Genomic DNA, 12,584 nt, shown 5'->3' on the forward strand with positions numbered 1-12,584 from the left:
TTGCAGGAAGAAGAGGTGGAGAAGGTGGAGAAGTTCAGGTACCTGGGGTCAACAGTGCAGAGTAATGGAGAGTGTGTTAGAGAAGTGAAGAAAAGAGTGCAGGCAGGGTGGAGTGGGTGAAGAAGAGTGATAGCAGGAGTGATTTGTGATAGAAGAGTATCTGTGAGAGTGAAAGGGAAAGTTTATAGGACTGTGGTGAGACCTGAGATGTTGTACGGTAGGTAGCCAGTCTTGAAGATGTTGAGATGTTCATTGGGAGTGACGACGATGGACAGGATTAGAAATGAGTTTATTAGAGGGACAGCACATGTAGGACATTTTGAAGACAAGGTGAGGGAGGTGAGATTGAGATGGTTTGGACATGTGCAGAGGAGGGACATGGGGTATATCAGTAGGAGAATGCTGAGGATGGAGCCACCAGGAAGGAGGAAAAGAGGAAGACCAAGGAGGAGGTTCATGGATGTGGTGAGAGAAGACAAGCAGGTAGTTGGTTTGAAAGAGGCAGATGTAGAGGACAGTGGGTATGGAGACGGATGATCCACAGTGATAGTTTCAGTTCTTATTCAGTTTTCTTTCTTTTACTCACTCTTTTTCTCTTAGATAAAGAATGAAGGTACGGACTCTCCTGTCTCTGGGGAGGCCGAGTCACATTTTGAGGAGAGAAAAAAGGAGGTGATCCAGAAGCAGAATGTTGATAAGACTACAGTTGATGACACTGAGAACCTCAATGCTGAGACTCTTTCTGAACCTGAAAACTGTAACACTGAGATTATTCCTGAACCTGGGAACCTCGACACTGAGACTTCTTCTAAACCTGAGAACCTCAACGCTAAGTCTCCTCCTAAACCCAAGAACCTCCACACTGGGTCTCCTTCTGAACCTGAGAACCCTACCACTGATTTTCCTCCTGACCCTGAGAATCTCAATCCTGAGTCTCCTCCTGAACCTGAGATCCTCAAGGCAAAGTCTCCTTCTGAACCCAAGAACCTCGACTCTGTGATGACTCCTGAACCTGAGAACCTCAAGGCAAAGTCTCCTTTTGAACCCAAGAACCTTGACTCTGTGATGACTCCTGAACCTGAGAACCCAGATTAATAGGATCGCCCTCAGTTACAGTACTGAGTTCTCCACACAGAGTTTCCTCCTCCTACAGCAGAAGTTCTGGATCTAAAGTCTAAACCAAACGTTTTATTCAACTTTAACCTCATCCTGGAGCAGATCTCACTGTTCCTCCTCTGTAATAGACTGCACTGAAATACTGAACTACTGATGTACTGATGTTCTTTATATTTATTAGATTGTTATTTATTCAAAGGTCGACTGTTATTTCTGGACTAATTGTAAATGTCGTAAAAAATCTGAAAGTTTTAATCACCTGCACTGACGTTTCTACTGATATTTATTACTGAATATTTCTCTAGAATGAGTTTTAATGATGTTTCAGATGAGATTTTGTTTAAAAAAATATTTTCTTTACATTTTTAAATTTAACACCAAAGTAAAATTTTGTTGCCTGGTCAAAGATGGGTTTTAGGTACAAAAATATTTAATAAACAGAAAAACTTACTTAATCAAAATCTTGTTGTTTCTTAGTTAAATCACTTCAAATGAATTAATTCCAATCTAAGGATGTTTTTATACAAAATTGCATGTCAGGATTATTGGAACCCAATAGAAGAAGGTTTCATTCTTTCCCCACTTTTTTGATACTTTGTCTTAATTACTTGATCAAAATGTTTTTCTCTTTTTCTTCTATCAAAGTGAAGACAGATTTAAGGGCTATTTTATTGAGTGCAAACCAAAACAAAACCAAAAATAAGAGCATCTAGGGTTAGGGTTAGGGTTAGGGTTAGGGTTAGGGTTTACACCTGGGCTTGGAAGTACACCTGGGAAGTACACAGGAAGTACACCTGGGCTTGGAACCAAGCTAAGCACAATAAGACACACAATCATGAAGCCATCAACAAAAGCTTAGCAAACAAACACACACACACTCGAACTGGTCATAATCAGCAACAAGAAAAAGGAAGAAGGGTGTAGTGATATATGAGAGGGGCTTTAATGTGTCACATGCATAACCACACAATGAAATTCTTTCTTCTCATTGGGTCAGAGAGCAGGGGGACATAATACAGCATCCCTGTAGCAGGAAGGGGTAATGACCTTGCTCAAGGGCCCAACAGTGGCACTGGGGTGGTACTGAGGTTTAAACCCCCAACAATTTTGATCAGGAACCCAGAGTCTTAATCACTTAATCAAGTGCTGATGGCAGAATCCTGACATTTTCAAACTGAATTGTTCTTCCAGGTTTATACAGAGAGGAAGTTATTAAAACTCTTGTCTCTCGATCCATCCATTCTACTCAATTAGACTATGAATCGGTACCGTGGTGGTCATGAGTGTAACTGACACGGCGGTGTGTTCTAACACCTTTCCACTGATTCTGCTTGTATTCTGACAGTCGGCAAAGTAAACTGTTGGAGGTTGGCAAGTGGAGGATGGTGGTGCTGCAGATAGATGGCTCATCTGCTCACATGCAGAGAGAACAAGGAGGCCCTTCAGACGTGACACAATACAGCATTGAGCCGGTGATGAAACGATTCAACTCACATCACATATAACAACAACGTTATACAGTATATCAGTAAATATTATATTGTTATACCCCCCCCCCCCACTGCTGCTGTCTTAAAGCTGATAATATTATAGATTTCATAGCTATGGTTTTTAAGGCAAAAGCTCCTTCACAGGGACTCGTACCACCGATGTGGTGCACAACAGATAATTATTGATGCAGTGAATTTTTCTGTAAGAAGACAATGTGCTTAGTGAACATTTAAGAAAGGAGTCTCCGGTGTCTGGGTTTTTGGTCTTACAGTCAGGGGTAAAGCTGTATCTATGATTTGTCATCTTCAGAAGTCCCCAGTAGTTCGACAATCTGTTTATTTCTGCCATTATTTCAAGAGAGAGAATGAAATAGGGACCAGTGAGGTTGCATGGAGATGTTATGTAACCCTAAACAGATCAGGGTGGGAGGGATGGTGGTCCTGTCTATGCCCTGTCAACCAGTGGCTAATCGTGCACATACGAGGTGCTAATGTATGTGGAAGAGGGCAGATAGCACATTTCTTTCTGCGTGTTATTGTGACCTGAAATGCAGCATGAGAAGAAGTTCCCAAACATAAGGTTGGGACATGTGACTTGTCTCAGAAGGAATCATGTGTTTGTCTTCACCTTTCAGTGATGGTAAATATACACAGTGCAGTCGTGTGATACGGTGAGGTGACGCTGTCCGATGGCTAAATTGACAGTAAAAAGATAATAATCAGTAGATTGTATTGTGGCACACGGCCATAATCAATTCACCAGGAAACACATCAACAAGGAACACAATTATGCACAGGAACTTTTATAACCAGGTGTTTCTGAGAATTCCTCTGGTAAGCATGGACTTCTTTATACATCTGATTAGACTCATGTGTACTGAGGATTCTGGGAAGACAGAGGGAAGATGAGAACCTGGTGTTTCTTCAGTAATAATTAACTCAATCTCTCAGAAGTAATAACACAGATTGTCCTGGCATGTACTACATGAAGTTAATGGTGAAAACATGTGCTTTTAGTTTCACTTTCAATAATTCAGAATCGTCTTACGCTTTTATTTTATTTGAATGTTCAAGGGTCACTTTCGGTATCATTCGAATAATTTTCCCAGTTGAACTCATTTTGTTCCAAGCTTAAAGAATGATATGAGCAATGTGAGGTGTGCAGTGGGGTAGAGTTCACTGGTACTCTATAGAAAAGAATTCAACTCATACAACATAATTACTGTTACACTGTGACTCCCCTAAGCAGGTTCTATTGTATGTTCCACTTCTACCTGTCAAAGTATATTGCAGGTTTTTTTTGTAAAACATCACACCTGAAGTATGGTTAATTTCCACTGTGCCACTAGGTGTCAGTGCAGTCAATCTAGACTTCACCCTGGGAAAATCGAGCACAATCATGATTGCACAATGTTCTATTGAAATGTGTTGTGTGCTGCTGTTGTGTAAGAAGTCAGTCAGGCATTGTGGCCTTGTTTGATGTGTAAACTCCAGCATGTCCTGTGTGAAGGCCAGGCTGTAAATTCTTTGGGAAAATCCCAACTTGTAAACACGTTTTGTTGTCAGCTTAGTCTTTGACCTTGTGGTGTCACATGTATGCACTTCCTTAAACAATAAAGTCTAATAATAATACATAGATTCCAAGGTCATGTGAATGAGAAAACCTGAGGTGAATTTTTACCTGGAAGTTACGCTTATATGCAATTGCATAAGAAGTGAATCCTGGACTGATAATTTACTTCCAAAAAAAAAAAAACTAATACATAGAGCCAGCGTGGTCACAATACAGCAGATTGATTTGAAGAGGTGATATTGTTTATTTCAGATGGTTTCTGGGTAACACTCAGGCACAAGAATTGATCCCTTATACACTGCTTCAGGTCTGAGTTCCTGATGCATGCTGAGTTACCTGTTTTCAACACAACTACCTGAAACAAGCAGCCAAACCCAGTAACTGAGGCATCTTATTTGTATATACACATCAATGCATAAACCTTTCTGTGGATACACTATATGCACAAAAGGATTTGGATACCTGACTTTTCCAGCCCTACGAGCCCTAACTTAATCTGACTCACTCTGTTTACAAGAAAATACTTTATTTATCTACATTTACACGATATAACCTTAAAAACAGTCCCCGTGTACAGCAGTACAGTGCTCCTTGTGTTCTTCTGGAATGTGTTCTGGAAGTCTTCCTTTCAAAGTGTACCTTCTTTGACCTGGATCTTCATCTTCGCAAAGAGGGTGAAGTCCACAGGATTGTTCTCTAACGATCATCATGCACAAGTTGCCGAACAGTTTCGACATTTTAGGGGTTCGAGCTTGTTAAAGGTCTTCCTGATCTCTCGTTGTCTTCCAGGGATGTTCTTGCTCATCAAGAGCGGAAGAACATCACTGGAACGACTCGTCACCGCATCGCTGTATGTCAAATTTATGTCACGTTAAATGTCTCTGTGGCAGATTTGCCCAGTTTCACGCAGAAATTCATGTTTGCTCTAACTTGCTGGTAATGCACGTGGTCAGAATAGCACCAGTTACACCTTTAATCGTAAAACTTTTTGATATCACCTCATATGTGGACCTTCTCCCTCACTGCTAGCACAAAGTTAGCATGGAATTTTCACTTCACTTGAACTCATAGACTCAAACCAGTTCCAGCGTGACACAAAGTGCACAAAGCAAGCTCCACGAAAACATGGGTTGGAGTGGAAGATCTTCTGTTATAAACCTTCACAACCCAACCTCACATACATCATTTATATCTTACTCATCAAGATGGACAGTTTGCACCCACCGTAGTGCTGCTCATTCACAGTTTTTTAGTTTTTTTACTTCGGACTATTCTGGCGATGGGTCAGATCCCAGGAGACAGTCGCTGGAGCTCCTGTCTTGTACCTGTGTAAGAAACTTGAACAGATGTGCAGTTGTGCAGGTATCCCTATTCAAATGAATTTTAGCGTATATCCCTATTTTTTGCACCAATTCTTTTTGGCATGTTTAGATATCATGGTTTCATCACAGCACTCAACACTGAAGCTGAATCTGTTTTAATAATAATCTCATGCAGACATTTTTCCCCATTCATGTCTTTGCTTCCTCTTTATTCTTCTGGCTGCGTCTAAAAATTAACAGGGACTTTTCTCTGAACATCATTTTGACCTCATTCACATGAAGACAAAAAAAAAGAAAAACACAAAAAAGCCGTCCTGCTTTGTGCGTTTCACCGATTGACATGTGACTCGCGGCAACAGCGAAGTAAAGTGGAACACACCACATCACAAGCTGGGGTTTAGTCTGACAAGACGTCTGATGCAGACACAACACTGGTATCTGCAGCATCTGATGCATGCCTGATGTGACGGGATGTGAACAAACATGAATTATTAACCACTCGTTGAAATCATGTAGTGTTGCAGAGCTCCTGGGATCCACAGGTCAGGAGGAACGTTATACAGTCTGATGTGGCTTTCAGTAAGGTTTATGAAATAGAGGAATTTTCGGTTCTTGAGAACGGCAGTGACTCTGCAGCTGAAGAGGACGTGACAAATGCAGGCTAAATATGTTTCAAGATAAAAGTGGAGCAATAAAAATAGAAGTGTAATTGTGGTAAAAGTGAGAACGCTTTCAAGTGTTAATAATTAATATTTGGTGTGACCATCAATTGCCTGAAAAACAGCATCAATCCTTCTAGGTACACCAGCACACAGTTTTTGAAGGAACTCGGCAAGGAGGTCGTTCCAAAAGTCTTGAAAAACGAACCACTATTCTGGATCTTTCCATGTTTTTGTGTCTAGTTTTAATGCTGTTGTGATTCCGAAATGGTGGTATGGTTTATTGGCCAGAATTCTTAAATGAAGACCACTTCTGGCCACACTTCAGTCAGTAGATGGGTGTACCTGGGTCAAACGTTTCCTTCAGTTTTTTGCTGCTGGACATTCCAATTTTGAAGGATATGTGTATGTGTGTAAATACACACCACCATACATCAGAATTGCATTTCTCCTGTTAGTTCTGACGCATTCTTTCTTTATCCACTGCACCTTTTTTCTGTCGAACTCCTCATGATGATTTTTCCTGATAAGATTTTTTTTTGGTCCTAAAACCAGCTAATCAGGATTGAGATATCCTCTCAGAGCACAGTAAACGTTCCTCGTCCATGCCAGAAGCAGTCTCTGTGTTGATCTTGATAAACGGGTGGGGATTTCCACCTTTTTTTCTTCCTGCACTGTGTTTCCTCCCAGCTTAAAGAAAAGATCTGTCATCAGAACTATCATCTAATGTCCAAGATTTGCACGCTATGGCCAAAAGAATTATGTGGACACCAAGGCAGGAGATCCTATTTCGGACATCCTATTCCACATTTGGTCCCCATTTGCAATTATAATGAGCTCCACTCTTCTGGGAAGATGTTCCACTACATTTTGTGGAGATTCATTCTAAAACAAGGGTGTTAGTAAAGGTGTTTATTAGCAGATCTTCCAGTCCAACTCATGTAAGGCAGATCTTACATTGTGGTAGAAATTTTCATTCTACCACATTCTTTAGCTCTCTCACCACCTCATCTGTACACACTTACAGCCCACCATCCAAACCATCAACTTTCAATGTCATCTTGTAGATCCCTCACGAGCTCAGCTACATGCGTCTCTGCCGTTTTATAGACGTATCTGCGGTGCATTCTGGTCTCCAGTCTCCATGGTCTCTACAACAGACTTCTCATTAATACGCTTCTGCAGGAAGTCGATTGGGAATAGAAGCTCTTAATAAATAAATAAATAAATAAATAAATAAATAAATAAATAAATAAATAAATAAATAAATGAATGAATGAATAAATAAATAAATAAATAAATAAATAAATAAATAAATAAATAAATAAATAAATAAATAAATAAATAAATAAAGCCGTGACACCCGTCTTAATGCATAAGCACAGATTTCTCGCAGGAATCGACTAGGAACCTCATTAGGAATGGATTTAGGGAACACATCAGGAAGAAACCAGTATGAAGATATCGAGTGTGTTTCAGGTTGGAGGTGAAACATGATGCCTGTCATTGAGACAGTAAGAGCACGCGACACACTCGGGTATAAACCGGCGCCAGGCTGCGCAACAAAAAAAAAAAAGTCTTTGTAAGGACATGTTTAGGTGTGATCAGCCATCCGCAGAAAAATGTTCGGTATGCTTACTTGGTGATTTGCATAAACCAGAAGAAAAGACCAGATTCCACTTAAACTGATTTACATGCATGCAAATACAATTGATATCATAACGTCCACACAGCGAGGCAGAGCAGCAGACAGACAGGAGGAAGTGCAGACGGGTGTCTCTCTCTATCTATCTATCTGTCTCTGTATTTCTTTTTCTCTCTGTGGAAATTCCCTGCACCGCCTTCTTGTGGTCTACAGGACTCAAGACACAGAAGCAGGGTCAAAGTTTCCATTGATTCTAAAGCAATCTAACCGCCGTCTCTTCTGCTTTCATCGAAGCGATGAAAAACGTTTCTCTACAAAAAAATAAGGCCGGGGATCGATAAATCCTGGCTTGTGATTGGTCAGAAGTGAAGGTTCTTGAGTGTTTTTTTTTAGAGCAGAACCTCTAATAGTAATGCAGCTGCAAATCCCACAAGGTTTTTATGCTAAAATGTCCTGAAACTCATCATGATTTACAATAGTGTCTCCATGATCAAAACAATTGCACCATTGTGAACATTTCCATATTACCAGCTCGTCTGTAGGACTTGTCCAGCTTCATATAAATATTTATAGAATGGTCAGCATGGTGGACTTGTTTTCTGTATATACAGTGTTTTGTGCTTCATCCTGGTGAGGTTTCATCACGATTTGTTTATACAGTGATCTGAGGAACAGAGGAACGTTCCATCACCAATCCTGCAGGTGGACACAAACAAAGCAGTAATAATAAAGCATGTTGGATTGTAATACTGTCAGCTTGATTCTGCAGATTGTGAGTGCACACAGCACACCGAACATCACACACACGGGGCGAGAAAAGAAAGAGCTTGAACTTCTTCCGGGATGTGATCAGAACGCTGGTGTTTGAATAGAGAGGAATGCGATGATGAGCAGCAGCTGAGTTTACTAAAGGCTGGGAATTTCCCTCGGCTTCCCTCAGGCACATCATGTCCTTCTATTCACACAGAGCAGCGCAGTTCCAACCTTATCAGCACAACAGCAATGAAAGAACATACTGAACCTTTCAGTTGTGCAGAACATCGCTCTGAGGAACACACAAGCTTTCCAAAGGAGGGAACAAAAGTGATGGTTCAGATTCATGCTTTGATTTTTTTGTGTGTGTGTGTGTGTGTGTGTTTGTTTTTTTTCCGTGTTCTTTCAAGTACCTGAAAAGAAAAGAAGAGAGAAGAACAAGAAAAAAAAAGGAAAAGAAGTCATACAAATATTACTATTAAAGAAGAATCATTAAATTAATTCAAATAATAAACTAGTGATTTTTTTATCAAATTATAATAAATCATTAATTAATACAATAATAACATTTTATACAAAGCTATAAAAATACCATATTAAATAATAAGTCATTTAATAAATACGATTATAAACAGTCCATTGGTCTCATGTGAACACAATTGTTTTTACTGTACCCATAATTCGCTCATGTTTTTTAATCAGACGCAGCTGGAATTTTTTTATCTTCAAAAGTACCATTTGTGCATAAAGAAGCTGTTTTCTGAAGCTCCTGGTATGAGTTATATAAATGAATAAAAGCTGTAGAAATTTGAACTACACTTATACCAGAAATGCGGTTCGGGGTTTTTTTTCCCTGAACCTGAAGGACGGCCTCATTGAGAAGAAACGTGAAATGATAATTCACCTTATGCTCGTCTTCTACTTCCTGAATTGATTTACACTTCTGCTTTTGAGAAATCCCCGGAACTTTCCCTTCTTTTGCAGCACAGGTGTAAACACTGATGAGCTTTGCAGATGTCCTCAGAGCTGCAGGAAGGTTGTCTGGCCTCATTGTCCTTCATCAGGAGATAATGGTGTTTAGTGTCCTGCAAAGTTCAGCAGTTTAATGTTGCCTTTCCTGTGCATAAACAATATAAAGAGGTGGGGCCTGTATTTATACTCTGCACAATGACAAAGTTAAATCTAATCTGATCTAAAGAGTTGAATTCTCATTAACGATTGGGACATATGAAGTATTTACATATTGGAGTAATACAGAGTATTTCTATTCCAAACGCACTCCTTCTGGTTTCCTATACATGTCGTCTCAAAGCAAAGCACAGCAAAATCTACAGAAGTTATGTAGAGAAAACAGAATTTCATCATTTACCACTTGACTCTTCTTGACTGAGTCGTTCGTTCTTTAATCACAAAACCCCCATAGATGCTATGCAGTGCATTAGACAGGAAACAGAATGGAATCGTTCATCACATGAGTCCTCTGGTATTTTGTTCACAAAATGAACTAAATAACTCAAAAAAAAGACGAGTTTCTCCCAGAAGAGTGCTCACACACGGTAACCAGGGCGAGAGCGAGTTTCACACCCACCACCATGCTTCATTCAGTAACAGAAGCCCTGCAAAGACTCCCTCAAGAAGAATGTCAGCAATGAAGTGTGTTTTTGGAGGTGAGGGAAGGAGAACCTTGTTATCTCACCATACAGACACGTCCTGCTGTAGTCAATGTTGCTGCTGTTGTTCAATTTTAGACTCAGGATCTGATTCTGAATCAGATATGTATAGCTGATTGTTAGTTGTTAGCCCCAAGGGTTCACAACTCTTTAGAAAGGTAAAAGGTTTTTTCTTCACATATCCCATTGAAAGATGCAATATTACTCTATAGATCCTCAAGATTAGCATGAGATTAGCCGAAACTTTATGTGTTATGTCCCCTTTAAACATGAAGTGGGCGTGGCATAAGATGGAAAGGATTATTTTGTTTAATGAAGCATAGCTTCTATAACAATTATCTCCAGAAACGCTGGGAAATGCTGCATAAATTATCCCAATGAAACAACTTTAGCTGCAGTATAGGAGGAATAAAGTTCCTCGAGACATGCTGTTACAGACTATTGATCAACTTTAGAGTAGCTACATGTTCGGCTTCATCACAACATTTATTTTCCTGAGTGTTTTGGTGACTTTACACAGGAGGTTGGATGCTCATAAAGCAGTTAATGATGAAGATCTATCAAATCCTGGCATGTAGTGTGTGTCTGAGATATTAGACATTAATCCACACCAGACGGAGGGGATATCCACTGATAACTATTTCATGCTTTTCAAACTTGAAAGCACTCGATTATCTTCCACAGATAAAAGCAAATGTGCTTTAAGGAAGAGACAAAGATTTACATTGCTGATGAAAAGAAGCTCAGAAGCACACAATGCAGTTTTCCTATTGTGTGTGTGTGTGTGTGTGTGTGTGTGTGTGTGTGTGTGTGTGTGTGTGTGTGTGTGTGTGTGTGTGTGTATACGTGTCTCATGGCCTTAAGAGATTTTGTTTGTGACATCAGCAATAAAAGGAAGTAAGCTGACGCATTGTGCGATATTGTGTTCTGCTTCCTGGTCTACAGAACTATAGAGTGACCTGGAGGGACATGTTACTGCTGTCAGACTGATTCTACAGGCAGATAAAGATAAAGATTTTTTTCCAGGGCTGCCGTGCCGTGATTGGTGCAAAGGTGTTAATGAATTCTCCAGAACAGGAGCTCAGACAGGATTATATTCATGTGCATGTCCTGAGAGGACATCAGTCCAGAGCAACACTAATCATTCACATGAATATGAACACGTGGAGAACAAATAAAATAATCAGCTATCAGTCTGTTATTATTGCCATCTGTTTGGTGTCTTCCTTTGTTAATGGTTAAGTGCACACTTTCTTCAGCAGTGGTTCGATCTCAGATGTAAATTAGGAAATGTATGAATTTACATCAAATATATAACAAAAACAACACAACGATTTTCAACTCAAACTTCTGACTGATGTGAAGGAGGAGGTGTGAGATCTTCTCCTAGGGGTACAAACCTTTGCACTGAAATCTGTTCATGTGTAACAAAGAAGTGAAATGTGTGTGTGTGTGTGTGTGTGTGTGTGTGTGTGTGTGTGTGTGTGTGTGTGTGTGTGTGTGTGTGTGTGTGTGTGTGTGTGTGTGTGTGTGTGAGAGAGAGTGAAGTTAAACCTTAATATATAAACAGTGCTTTAGCCTGAAGCTAATTGGATTAGATTCATTTAGATTAGAATGATTTAGATTGGATTGATTTAGACCAGACTGACTTAGATTGGATTTGACTGATTTGGATCGGATTTATTTAGATTTAGTTTGGATTGGATTTATTTAGATTGGATATGTGAGTTTGGGAAAGCAGGACACTGACTCATTGTGGAGATTCCTGAACCTGTTCACTAAACATTACAAAGCCTTACTGAATCTCCCCACACACACACACACACACACACACACACACACACACACACACACACACACACACACACACACACACAGGTATGTGTGTATATTTTGATATGTTTATTTTGGTGTATTTGTGTGTATAATGCACATTCGAGGATTTTCTTTGTGTGTGTGTGTGTGTGTGTGTGGTTGAGATGATCAGTTTGTTTAAAATCAGAAGCGTATGTAATCATGAATTTGGGAATGATGATATTCCCACAGTGGGTCAGCGGATGAAGAGCAGGGACTCGTCCCCAGTATTTCCCTCTCTGCCCCGGTGCTGCCCGTCTCTGACGTATCCTCTGACGTGGCTGTGTTTATTTTTGGCGTGGCCTTTAATACTTCTTTTTGTGGACAAAATGAGAAACGTTTCCTACACTAAGAACACGAGTATGATTTATCAGTCCTCTTTCTCACACTGCACTGAAGAACACACAAACCTACACGAATACACAAACACACACACACACACACACACACACACACACACACACACACACACACACAAACATAATAAAAGAATACACAAACA

The 12,584-nt window shown here is 39.9% G+C and overlaps 1 protein-coding gene and 2 long non-coding RNA genes across 3 annotated transcripts in view; 2 read left to right on the forward strand and 1 right to left on the reverse strand.

Moving 5' to 3' along the window:
• The window catches only part of LOC310737956 (uncharacterized protein), a gene marked incomplete at its 3' end in the record, with an annotated part of 5,150 nt that extends 4,055 nt beyond the window's left edge, over positions 1-1,095 (forward strand). Inside the window, exon 5 of the mRNA XM_083562761.1 lies at positions 601-1,095. Coding sequence (XP_083418887.1) covers positions 601-1,095 — 495 coding nt within the window. The remainder of the gene's footprint in view (positions 1-600) is intronic.
• A 6,386-nt stretch (positions 1,096-7,481) lies between these two features.
• Positions 7,482-9,951, reverse strand: LOC310737501. Its single transcript, XR_014536836.1, has 3 exons — positions 9,928-9,951; positions 9,463-9,643; positions 7,482-8,971 (listed from the first exon to the last, which is right to left on the reverse strand). It is a non-coding gene; the product is annotated as an uncharacterized lncRNA (long non-coding RNA).
• A 564-nt stretch (positions 9,952-10,515) lies between these two features.
• Positions 10,516-12,537, forward strand: LOC310737502. Its single transcript, XR_014536837.1, has 2 exons — positions 10,516-11,335; positions 11,814-12,537. It is a non-coding gene; the product is annotated as an uncharacterized lncRNA (long non-coding RNA).
• Positions 12,538-12,584: the final 47 nt, after the last annotated feature.

This window comes from Silurus aristotelis, assembly GCF_946808225.1.
Source record: "Silurus aristotelis genome assembly, chromosome: 15".
In the NCBI taxonomy this organism is placed as follows: Eukaryota; Metazoa; Chordata; class Actinopteri; order Siluriformes; family Siluridae; genus Silurus; species Silurus aristotelis.